The sequence below is a fragment of the Myotis daubentonii genome, chromosome 14 (assembly GCF_963259705.1).
Source record: "Myotis daubentonii chromosome 14, mMyoDau2.1, whole genome shotgun sequence".
Taxonomy (NCBI): Eukaryota; Metazoa; Chordata; class Mammalia; order Chiroptera; family Vespertilionidae; genus Myotis; species Myotis daubentonii.
The window spans coordinates 59414311-59427193 of record NC_081853.1 but is presented as its reverse complement, the minus strand read 5'-3'; the positions used below and the strand labels follow the sequence as shown (position 1 = coordinate 59427193).

The following is a 12883-nucleotide window of genomic DNA, read 5'->3' as shown; positions in this document are numbered from 1 at the left end:
CAGAGGCACAGGGAGGTCTAAGAACCTGACTGAGCAAACATCTTCATTTCACACGAGTCAAGGCCTCAGCGAGATGACTCAATGCAAAGTGCCAACACCGGCTCATCAACAGGTGTCTGTGTGGGAGCCCCACATGCCCGCCCACAGGCACTCCCTCTCATTGGCCGAGAAGGTCGGTCCTTGGGAGGGACAGGGACTGACTGCACTCCCCATCGTGGCTGCAGCTCTGCAAATCCGCTTTCTCCCTAATGTAATCCTTCACACGAAAAGGGAATTTCACCTTCAAAGAGGTCAGGGCTCTGCTGAAAAAGCCAGGGGACAGGAGGGCGTCCTCTTTGCTTCCAATGGAAACAGGGCCAGCGGCACCCACGGTCACTCAGCAAAGAGGACTGGAGGGCCACCCACCCTCCCCCCTTAGAAAGGGCCAGCGTGCAAGGCCCCGAGCTAGACACTTCACAGACACCCTCCCCGCACTCCCGGCTACTGAGGGGGTCAGGAGCTGTCTCGATTTTTCAGACAAGGAGAGGAAGGCTCCAAGTTTAAAGCTCTGTTCCGAGTCCCACAGATGTGATGAAGAGAGCTGAGATTTTTACCACATCTGCCTGGCTCCAAAGCCCACTCGCTCCACTCGCCACGCGGCTCCCACCAGGTAACCTGATGGCAATTTCTGTCTGTGATGGAGACCTGCTTGTTCACAAGCACCTGGAGTGAGGGCTAGAGAGGGACGCGGGGACAGAGCTCTGCATCGCCACGAGGTCCCTTCAGCCCCAGGTTTCCTGGTCGATTAAACAGGGATAAACCAAGAGCTGCCTCCAAGGGCTAACTGAGACCCCGTCACACACTGCCAGGTAAATGCTGTGACAGCCGGCCTGCAAAAGGCCCCACACGCGACCTCCTCAGCTGACTTTGCAGCCAGGCTGTGGGCATGGCGAGGTGCCACATGGGGTTGGAGACAAAGGCAATTCCTGAGGGGTGAGCAGGGTACAGACAAGGCAGACTCCTCACCCAGCACACTGGGCTCTTCCCAACCCACCCGCCACGCCCCCCAACACTTGCTAGCCCCCCCTCCAGCTCCTCTTCTGCCCTCATCCCACATTGGCCAGGACCCCTGCCCATGCACCCACATCAGCAAGTATCAGCGTGCTCCCCTCTCCTACCTTGGCACTGCTCCCTCCCACACTGCCCCGTGCCTGGATGCTGGAGTGTGCAGTTCACAACTACACTGCTCTGAACTGTAGCCAGGAGGGAGCATCTGCTGGAGACACTGGCGGTTACGATTGACCACTTCAAACCCTCTGTCCCAATTCTAGGCTCCAAGGCTGATCTGATGGTCAGCGTCTCCACCTAACCTCTTAGCTCTCAATAAGCGGGATTTTAGGTAGAGACACGGTCCTCATAAGTGAGGCTAGATGGAGCAAGTCCTCAGAGATGCTGTCCAATAAGACAGCCGTAAGTCAAGGGTGGCTCTTTAAATGTACAGTAATTAAAATGGAATGAAACTAAAATCAATAAAATGTCACATTAGCCACATTTAAAAAATATTTTTATTGATTTCAGAGGAAGGGAGAGGGAGAGAGAGATAGAAACCTCAATGATGAGAGAGAGAATCATTGATCAGCTGCCTCTTGCATGCCCCCGACTGGGGATCAAGCCCACAACCTGGGCATGTGCCCTTGACTGGAATTGAACCTGGGACCCTTCAGTCTGCAGGCTGACGCTCCGTCCACTGAACCAAACCAGCCAGGGCACATTAGCCAGATCTTAAGGCAGAAGATCTATGTGGCCTGCAGCTATGGTGCTGGGCAGCGTGAGTTACACACAGAACACCACCAGCATCGCATCCGGTTCCAATGAACAGAGCTACTCTCCAGGGCTGGTCTCCAGAGCCCCGTGAAAAACAGGAACTGCTGCTGAACCTGCAAGCTGACTGCCAGACCTTGGCCCTGAGGTCACGTCCAACCCCTGAGGGGCTGGCCTGCTGCCCAACCAGTCCGCCTGTCTCAGGGCAGAGACAGCACAATCCAGGCCAAATACTCAGGAAATCCAATAGCCAAGGGCAAGTGTTTGTGCCAAGTTCATTACCTTTTGGAGTCTCCACTTAGCTGCTGAGGAAGAGGGAGGAGGACGGCGTAGCCTCACACTGCCCCAGTGGTCAGCATCACAGAGATGCCCCAGAGCTTCATCTGCACAGCCGGGAACTTCTGGATGAGCTCCAAAAAATGAGGTTCAAATACAATTCAGAAAAGTGTGCCTGGGCTGGCCGCCCTCCCAGCCGGAAGCCCCAATGCACCCGGAGCCCTTTCAGACCTCACCCGCCCCCATCATTGCCAACTGCTTGCTGTCAAACCCTCTGGAGCATCCCCCACTGCCCCCCTGTGTACCCATGGATGCTCCCACCTCTGACCTGCTCCCCTGGAACACTCCTTTCAGCTACCTCAATACTCGCTTCCCAGCCCCCCTCCATGGCCCAGCTCAAGTTCCACGGAGTCTTCTTATGAAGCATCCCCAGGAAATGAACCCCAGCAGCACTAGATTGTATGCCATCCTCTCACTTGTCAACCTTGCTGGCGGGCCTGCAGGACCCGCTTTAGGCAGTGCCTCAGCTCCAGAGTCCCCTGCCCTCAGGGAGTCTTGCATGGGCCAGAACCCAGGAGAGTCACTTATGCTCCTTGACTCTGACCCTCTTTCAAACTCATAAATCCATCCCATCAGGTGGGCTAAAAGGAAGCGCTTTGTAAAACTGCTGCTGAACTGCGTGGCTACACCCCATTTCTTTACTGAATATATGGGAAGTTCATGACCCTAATCTCATCTCCACCTGTCACAGTCTTGGGACTGATCCCTCCATAATATCACTATGACATCATGAGTTTATATTCTGGAGGGAGGAGGAGGAAGAGGCCACCACAAGGGAAATCAACCCCAGGGCTGAATTCCACCTTGAGCACAACCACGTGCACAGCAGGTATCGGGCATGGCCTGCCACCGAGTGGCAGCGGACTAGCAAGGAGCCATCTGCGGGGCCAGCAGGCACTCTCCATCCGCAGAGCAAGCTGAGTGAGCTCGGCGCTGGAGTCTGCCCGACAGCGGCCTTGTCCGCACATCAGAAGACTGAACCAAAAACGGGAGCCACTTCTTTCCTGAGGGAGGACTCCTAGCTGCCAATCTGCTGGCCGCAGGCAGGCCATCCTTTGTCCCCAGACTCACCATTCACAGGTCCCACAAGAAATGACTATGAGCTAGAAAATTAACTCAAACTTTAGACCCTTGACTGTCTTTCTTCCCTAATAGGAATGTCACTCAAGAGCTGTGGAGATTAAATGACACTAAAAGCACATGTAACAAAAGAAAAAATAATTTGGATTTCATCAAAATTTAAAAACTTTTGTGCATCAAAGGACACTACCAAGAGTGAAAAAACAACTCGCAGAATGAAAGAAAATATTTGGAAATTCCATAACTGATAACAGTATAATATCCAGAATATATAAAGAACTCAACAACAACTCAAACAATCCAATTTTTAAAAATGGGTAAAGGACATGAATAGATTCTCCAATGATTGTACAAACAGCCAATAAGCACATGAAAAGATGCTCAACAGCACTAATCATCAGGAAAATACTAATCAAAACCTCACACCCAGTAGGATGGCCTTAATTTTTTTTTAAGGCAAGAATGTGGAGAAATTAGAACCATCTTGCATTGCTGGTGGTAATGGGAAATGGTACAATTACTGTGGCAAACAGTTTGGTGGTTCCTCAAAAAGTTAAACACAGATGCCCGGCAGTGTAGTTCGACTGGTGGGTTGAGCGTCGACACATGCACTAAGAGGTCACTGGTGCGATTCCCAGTCAGGGCACATGCCAGGGTTGCAGGCTAGATCCCCGGTGTGAGGTGTGCAGGAGGCAGCCAATTCTCATCATTGATGTTTCTATCTCTCTCTCCCTCTCCCTTCTTCTCTGAAATCAATAAAAATATATTTTAAAAGTTAAACATAGGATATGACCCAGATATGCCGTCCCTTAGGTATATACCCCAAAGAATTGAAAACAGGGGCTCAAACAGATATTTATACAACAGTAAAATCACCACCACACCAATGGCAGCACAGGTCACAACGAAGACATCATCAGCAGATGAACGGATAAACAAAACGTGGTAGCCTATATAATAAAAGGCTAACATGCAAACTGTCCCCGCGGGCGGGAGTTTGACTGACCCGGAGTTACCGGGGGTGGAGCGGAACATGGCGGGCATCAGCGACGCGGTGCTGGCAGCAGGCGGCAGTGCTGCCAGCCCCAATGGGCCCCAACAAAAGCAGGACTGCGGCAGGATGGTGAGGCAGGTGAGCGGGCGGTGCCAGGCCAAGGTGGGTGCAAGCGGGGCCCCGATCGCCCCTCCAGTCGCCCTGCAGACTGGCCCTGATAGCTGGCCAGGCCTAGGGACCCTACCCGTGCACGAATTTTGTGCAATGAGCCTCTAGTATGCATATAATGGAGTATTATTCAGCCTTAAAAACGACTGAAATTCTGTAACATGCTAGGATATGGATGAACCTTGAAAACTCATGGTAAGTGAAATAAGCCAGTCACAAAAGGACAAATATTGTACGATTCTACCTACATGAGGTATAGAATAGCTAAGTCAGAGACAGAAAGTAGATGAGAGGTTTCAAGAGGCTGGGGTAAGAGAAAAATGGGGAGTTATTGCTTAAGGGGTGCAGAGTTTCTGTTTGAGATGATGAAAAAGTTTAGAAATAGTGGTGATGATTGTGCAACATTGTGAATATACTTAATGTCCCTGAGAAATGGCTAAATGGCAATTTTTATGTCACATCTATTTTGCCACAATAGGGAGAGAGACAAAAAAAAGGAATCGAGGCACGTAGGCTCCACCTGTCCTCGCCAGCAGGGAGAGGGACAGAAGCTGAATCCAGAGGGATTAAGGCATGTACGTAGAGGCAGCTTGGACTTGGGCCTGTACTCTTTTACTGCTATTGTTTTTGAGCAAGTAACTGACAAAACATAAAGGGTATCAGAAAGTATAAAGTGAGGCTTGGCCGGGTAGCTCAGTTGGTTAGAGCGCCGTCCTGATATGCCAAGGTTGCGGGTTTGATCCTCAGTCAGGGTACAGACAAGAATTAACCAATGGATGCATAAATAAGTGGAACAGCAAATCGATGCCTCTCTCTCTCTCTAAAATCAAGAAAATAAAAAAAAGAGGGTCACCACCTGTCCTCATGGTCCCTTCTAACTCTAGCACTCACCTGGGACACCTCTTGGTTATGTGACCTTGGACAAAACACTTCCCCTTTTATCGGTCTCAGTGTTTTCCATTATAAACTAACCCTTCTTCCTTCTTCTCAGGGTTGTCATCAAGACCAGATAAGATAAGCCAGGCAGCTGGTATCACCAACCATGTTAAATCTGAAAACACTGAAGCAGCTAGAGCTGCAGAGGAAACAGGTGCACTATGCACTCCCCACAGCACCACCTCCATCTACCACCACACGTCTGCTTGACCGCCTTCCCTCCAGCTGCAAGGGGGCTCGCTGGGGCAGCTTTGTTCACTCACTGCTAGACCCCCAGTGCCTGAATGGCTGGTGCACAGTAGGTGTTCGGTACCCACCTGTGGAAGAAATGAATTACCAGCTCCAATAACCCATTCTGAACCAAACCAAACACTTTATCACCTGCTACTGATCTACCACTGCTACCACAGCCTGGTGACTGAAAGCCAACAATATGTCCCAATTTCCCCTTCCAGGCAGGAAAAGGACTATATTGGGGGGGGGGGGGGGGATTAAGGGCTCCTGGAGAGAAAAGACACACCAGGAAAGGAAAAAGCTTCCAGTGGAGTCAAGAATGTGGCTTCACAATAACTTCTTTTATTGTTTAAAGTATTACTTGTCTCCTTTTCCCCCTGACCCCCCGCCACTCCCACCCCGAGGGAAAGCCCCCACCCCCAGGGTCTGTGCCCATTGCACAAGAGCTCTTGTGGCTTAAAAAGAACGCAAGGAAACGACAAAGGCAGTGACCTCTCAATTCCAAGAGAAGCCATGTGATTTCCGAATGCAGCTTGTTCAGAAATGAGCTTGCAGCCAACAGCTTTCTGAAGCCAGAACTGTTAAGAATTAAAGTAGCCATTAGTATGCCAACCATGATAACACAGAAGAAATGGAAAAAATTCCTAGAAATACACAAGGTACTGAAACCGACTCATAAAGAAATAAAAAATGTTATATATAGAAGCCTAATATGCACATTGTGCCCCCGGGAGTTTGACCGGGAATTCAATCGCTCACTGTGACATGCACTGGCCACCAGGCGCAGCATGGAACAAAGGAAGACCCCAGCCAGCAGCTGGGGAAGGGAGGCCCCGGCCGGCACCCAGAAGGCCCCGATCGGCCCTGATCGCAGGCCAGGCCTAAGGACCCTGCCTGTGCACAAATTTCGTGCACCAGGCCTCTAGTAATTAATAAGGAAACTGAATAAGTTATCAAAAATTTCCCAACAAAGAAAAACCTGGGGCTAAATGGCTTTGCTAGTAAATTCTGCCAAACACTTAAAGAAGAATTAATACCAATCCTTCTCAAACTCTTCAAAAATAGTGAAGAGGGAACACTTCCTAACTCATTTTAAGAGATCAGCATTACCCTGATTCCAAAGCCAAAATACTACAAGAAAACTACAGACCTGTATCTCTCATGAACACTGATGCAAAAGCCTCAATAAAATACTAGCAAACTGCCCTGGCCAGTTTGGCTAAGCGGATTGAGCGTAGGCCTGCGGACTGAAGGGTCCTGGGTTCGATTCCAGTCAAAGGCACATGCCTAGGTTTTGGGCTCAATCCCCAGTGCGGGGGGTGTGCAGGAGGCAGCCAATCAATGATTCTCTCTCATCGATGTTTCTATCTCTCTCCCTCTCCCCTCCTCTCTGAAATCAATAAAAATAAAAAATACTAGCAAACTGAATTCAGCAGATTAAAAGGTTTATACACCATGACCAAGAAGAATTTATTCCTTAAATGCAAGGATGGCTCAACATACAATAATCCATTCATGTAATACAATAGAAAGGAAAAGGAACACACACATGTTCACTCAATTGATGAAAAAAAGCTTTTGACAAAATTCAACTTCCTTTCATAATAAAAACATTGAACAATCTAGAAATAGAAGGAAACTTCCTCAACATAAAGCCATATTTGAAAAACCCATATCTGAACATCACACTCAATTGGGAAAGACTGAAAGCATTTTCCTAAAATCAGAATCAGCCGAAACCGGTTTGGCTCAGTGGATAGAGCGTCGGCCTGCGGACTGAGAGGTCCCGGGTTCGATTCCGGTCAAGGGCATGTACCTGGGTTGCGGGCACATCCCCGGTGGGGGATGTGCAGGAGGCAGCTGATCAATCTCATCGATGTTTCTAACTCTCTCTATCTCTCTCCCTTCCTCTCTGTGAAAAATCAATAAAATATATTTTAAAATCAGAATCAGAACAAAAGGATGCCTACTTTCACCACTTCGACTCAACATGTTACTGAAAGTTCTAGTCAGAGCAATTAGGCAAGAAAAAGAAATAAAAGGCATCGGAACAGAAGTATAATTATCTCTGTTCACAGATATGGTTTTACTAGAGGCCAGTGCCCGAAATTTGTGCACGAGTGGGGTCCCTAAGCCTGGCCGGGGATCAGGGCTGAACAGGTTCCCCACCACCCTGCCTCCTCCTTCCCTCGCCGCCTGCATCTGCCACCACCCACCCCCAGTTCCCCATCCCAGCCCGGGGCCTGGCCCCGATTGGGCTATTGGGACCTGCTGGCCAGACGGAGGGACTGGGAGGTTGCCCAGCAGGCCCTGATCAGGCGATTGGGGCCTGCCAGCTGGGGAGAGGGACCCAGGGGGACCCAGGAGGTTGGCCGCCGGCCCCAAGGAGGGAGCCGGCCCTCAGCGCCCCTGGAAAAGCGGCCACGTCCGCCACCACCCACCTCCGGTTCCCTGTCCCAGCCAGGGGGCCTGCCAGCTGCGGGGAGGTACCAGGAAGCTGGCTGGCAGGCCCCATCGGTGATCGGGGCCTGCGGGCTGGGGCAGCTCCTGTGTTGAGCATCTGCTCCCTGGTGATCAGTATGCATCGGTTTTAACAGTCACTTAGGCTTTTATATACAGTAGGTCCTCAGGTGAGGTCGGAGATCCGTTCCTACAGCGTGACGTAATGTGATTTTCGCCGTAAGTCGGAACCCACCTACATAAGCACCTACATCACTGACATGGAGCACACACACAGCAGTAATGAAGTGAAACAGTAAAAAAAATTTAAAAGAAAGATAACAATTCCTGACCTTTACTTGTGGTAAATCAACACTAATAAAAGAGAAAAATGGTAATTGGCATACGAGCTACCCTTTTCATTGGCTAATCAGGGCTATATGCAAATTAACTGCCAACTAAGATTGGCAGTTAACTGCCAACAAGATGGCGGTTAATTTGCACACGTAGGCACAATGCAGGGAGGCGAAAGGGAAAGCAGGAAGAAGCCCCCTGCCACTGACAGTGATCAGAAACCCAGGGGGGAGCTAAGAGCTGGGGGCCCCCCAGCCATGATCGGAGAATCAGGCGCCTTTGCCACCCTGGCCAGTGATAGCAGGAAGTAGGGGTGGAGCCAGCGATGGGAGCTGGGCACGGTCGAAGCTGGCAGTCCCGGGAGCTAGGGGTCCCTTGCCTGGGCCTAAAGCGGAGCCCCCGATCGCGGGGCCGCTGCAGCTGTGGGTCCCCGCTGCCCGGGCCGGACGCCTCAGCCAGAGGCGTCAGGCCTGGGCAAGGGGCCGATCCTGCGATTGGAGGGTGATGGGGGTCAACGCCTGAGGGCTCCCAGTATGTGAGAGGGGGCAGGCTGGGCTGAGGGACACTCCCCCCCGCCCTACACCCAGTGCACGAATTTTGTGCACTGGGCCCCTAGTAAATAATAAAAAACATAAAGCACATATGTACATACATCGAAATGATGGAACTTTTTTTTTTTTTTAAATAAATGAGATGGCGACGTAACCACGAAACAACGCACACTGAGTCCAGCGTAACCTGAGGGCTGTCTGTATATGGCTACGATATGCAGAAAACCTAAAAGAGGCTACAGAAGCTGTTAGAACTAATAAATGAATTCAGCAAAGTTCCAAGATGCAAAATCAACAGAAAAAATATCAATTGCATTCTACAGACTAACAATGAAAAATCTGAAAAGAAATTTAAGAAAACAATCTCATTTACAAATGCACAAAAAAAGGATAAAATACTCAGGAATAAATTTAACGAAGGAGCCCTGGCCAGTGTGGCTCGGTTGGTGGGAGTGTTGTCAAAAGTTAACTCAGAATTGCCGAAACCGGTTTGGCTCAGTGGATAGAGCGTCGGCCTGCGGACCGAAGGGTCCCAGGTTCAATTCTGGTCAAGGGCATGTACCTGGGTTGCGGGCACATCCCCAGTAGGAGATGTGCAGGAGGCAGCTGATCGATGTTTCTCTCTCATCGATGTTTCTATCTATCTCTCTCCCTTCCTCTCTGTAAAAAAATCAATAAAATATATTTTAAAAAAAATTAACTCAGAATGGCCGAAACCGGTTTGGCTCAGTGGATAGAGCGTCGGCCTGCGGACTGAAGGGTCCCAGGTTCGATTCCGGTCAAGGGCATGTACCTGGGTTGTGGGCATATCCCCAGTAGGAGATGTGCAGGAGGCAGCTGATCGATGTTTCTCTCTCATCGATGTTTCTAACTCTCTATCTCTCTCCCTTCCTCTCTGTAAAAAATCAATAAAATATATTTTAAAAAAAAATTAACTCAGAATGGATCAAAGTACTAAACACAAAAGCTAAAACTATAAAACTCTTAGAAAAAAACATAGGAGAAAAGCTTGATAACCTTGGATTTGACAATGGTTTATTAGGTTTGACACCAAAAGCAGAATCAACCAAAGAAAAAAATAGATAAATTACGCTTGATGAAAATTAAACTTTGTCCATCAAAGCACATTATCAGGAAAGTGAAAAGACAACCTTGGGAATGGGAGAAAATAGTTTCAAATCACCTATCTGATAAGGGGTTAATAGACAGAATATATTAAGTACTATAACTCAACAACAAAAACCCAACTTAAAAATTGGTAAGAGCTACATAAACATTTCTCCAAAGATACACAAATGGCCACCATTGCACGAGAAGATGCTCAACATCATTAGGGAAACATAAATCAAAATCACAGTGTGATACCATTTCATACCCATTAGGATGGCTATAATCAACAACTGGAATTCTTGTGCACTGCTGCTGGGAATGTAAAATGAAGAGGTTGCTATGGAAATCAGTCTGGCAGTTTCTTAAAAAGTTAAACATTGAATTGCTATGTGATCCCCAAATTCCACTTCTGTGTATATACTCAAAGGAATTAAAACTAGAGACTCATTCATTCCAACAGTCAAAAGCTAGGACAACCCAAATTAACAAACACAATGTGGTACACAGCTGGCCCTTGGAGAACACAGGCTCGAACCACATGGTCCCCTTATAAGCGGACTTCTTTTCAATAAATACAGTCGGCTCTGGGCATCCCACCCTCGATTCAAACCTTGGATTGAAAACAGCATTTTGACCCAAAGTTGAGAAGCCATGTAGGCAGAGGGCTGACTTAGGATCTACACAGATTTTTGATTGGGGGGGGGGGGGGGGGGAGTCAGGCACCCCTAATCATTGCTCAAGGGTCAACTGTACATACGATGGAACATTGTTCAGCCTTAAAAAGGAATGAAATTCTGACACATGGCACAACATGGAAGAGCCGTGAAGACGTTAAGCTGAGTGAAATAAGTCGGTTAGAGGACAAATGCTATAGAATTCTACTTACATAAGAGATCTAAAGTAGCCCAATTCATACACAGAAAGTAGGATGGTGGTTGCCAGGGTCTGGGATAAGAGGGGGATGGGGTTTGATTCTGATATTTAAAAGGTAGTTTCCATTTGGAATGATAAGACTATCCTGAAAACAGTGGTATAGTTACCTACCACTGTAAATGTACTTAATGCCACTGAATTGTACACTTTACATGGTAAATTTTGTTATGTGTATTCTTACGATAAAAACCACCACCACCAGGCCATATTTCAGCCCACTGAGAGAATTCCTCTTCAAGGCCAGTTCTCCTGATGGCCTTGGCCTTGGATGCCATCGTGTCCTTTGTGCTAACCTCAAGCCCAAGCCAACAACAGGTTGACTAGCTGCTGTCAAAGGGCCGAATGAAGCCCGAGAGCCCCCAGGCCAGGTGGTTTGTGGGGGCAACGGTGGGACGTGCTGACAAGCTGCCAACAAACGCAGACGCCGATCGGGCAAGCTTCACTGCTACGGGCCCCCTTCGGCTTTCCCACAGAACCGCAGCCCGCCACGTGGAAAGCAGCCAGGGGCCGGGCTGGCCAGCCTGGTGGTTTTCAAGCTGGAAAGCAGAGTCCCTGTCCCCCGCCACGCCCCCTTCACCCATCTGGATAGTTCCTGTATTCTGTTGAGTTCAGGACAGTTTCCATCCATCCAAGAGCAGAACCAACCGCCTCCACCCCTCCGCTGTCTTTGGGGCCTTTTCACACAGATTATCCTGTGAAATCTCCAAACACTCCGGTGGGGATGGATGCGTGGGGGTTATGAAGAAGACGGGGGCTCCCAGCGATGCAGCAATGTGCCCCCAGGCCCACGGCCCCAAGAGCAAGGGCCGGGTTTGCACGGCGCTCGTGAGCTTCAGGCTCTGCTTCTTCGATGACTCCGGGAAGATAAGGAGGAAGGGAAGCAGCCCGTCCTGGCGTCCAGCAAGAGCAAGGGGGAAGCTGGCAAGTGTGGCGACCCGTCGGCTTACAAGTCCGCCCGAGAAGCAGCCGCGGAAGAACCGAGCGCCGTGCTCTCGCCCTCGGGGCCCCTCTGACCCAGCAGCGGGTCTTTCCCTTTGGAGGCTCGTACTCAACGGGTCCAGCCGGGCGCCTCGGGGCGGGTCTGCGACTCCTGGGACTGCACCTGGGACGGCACCTGGGAGGGCACCCGGGCTCCAAGGGGAAGGCCGGCGGGGTCGCGGGGAAACGGGAGTTTCTGCGCCTGCAGACGCGAACCAGCCACGCCTAAACCAGCCCGCCTCGGAAACGGTCGCTGGCTCCGGAGACCCAGGAGGGCAACATCCAGCAGGCAAAACGGGGTCCAGCCCTGGCTGGTTTGGCTCGGTGGATAGAGCGTCGGCCTGCGGACTGGAGGGTCCCAGGTTCGATCCTGGTCAAGGGCATGTACTCTAGGAGAGTCTTTTAAAAAAAAACAAAACAAAAACGAAACGGGGTCCACTGCGCCCGGACCACTGCCCGGCCGCCCACCCGCGAGCACCAGCCTCGGGGGGCGGACGCCGACGCCCCGCGCATGCTCCAGCCGCGCGCGCATGCGCGTCCCCGGCGGCGGCCTTTTCCTAGTTCCCAGCCCTCTCGCCCCGGTTCCGAACGCTGGCTGCCACAGCCACGGCCCTCACCCCCCACTCCTCACCTTGCGCCCGGTTTTCTCCCGCAGGGCCTTCAGCCGTTCCTTTCGCCGCAACGCTTCTTCCTCTAGCCGGCCCACACCGGCCGCAGCAGCAGCCATCTTGCCGCCAGCCCCTCCTCTCCGTCAGTTTTACACTGCGCAGGCCCAATGAGTAGATGACTCTCACAGCCAATCCGAGGACGAAAATGAGAGCCGGAAGTCCTGAAAGCCAATCAATGCTGAGTTGCTCTAGGGGGGCCCGCCCCCTCTCTCCCCTACGACTCGGCCCGTCGGTAGGGGGCGGGCAAAGCTTGAGGCGTTCAACGTCAATCAGTGAGAAAGCAGCAAGTGGCATCAGACCTG

At 50.6% G+C, this 12883-nt stretch overlaps 1 protein-coding gene across 1 annotated transcript in view; it reads right to left on the bottom strand.

Annotated features, from left to right (window-relative positions):
* The window catches only part of CCDC12 (coiled-coil domain containing 12), a 34263-nt gene extending 21566 nt beyond the window's left edge, over positions 1-12697 (bottom strand). Inside the window, exon 1 of the mRNA XM_059664952.1 lies at positions 12545-12697. Within this exon, the coding sequence (XP_059520935.1) occupies positions 12545-12640 (96 nt within the window). The 5' untranslated portion in view covers positions 12641-12697. The remainder of the gene's footprint in view (positions 1-12544) is intronic.
* Between the last annotated feature and the right edge of the window lie 186 nt (positions 12698-12883).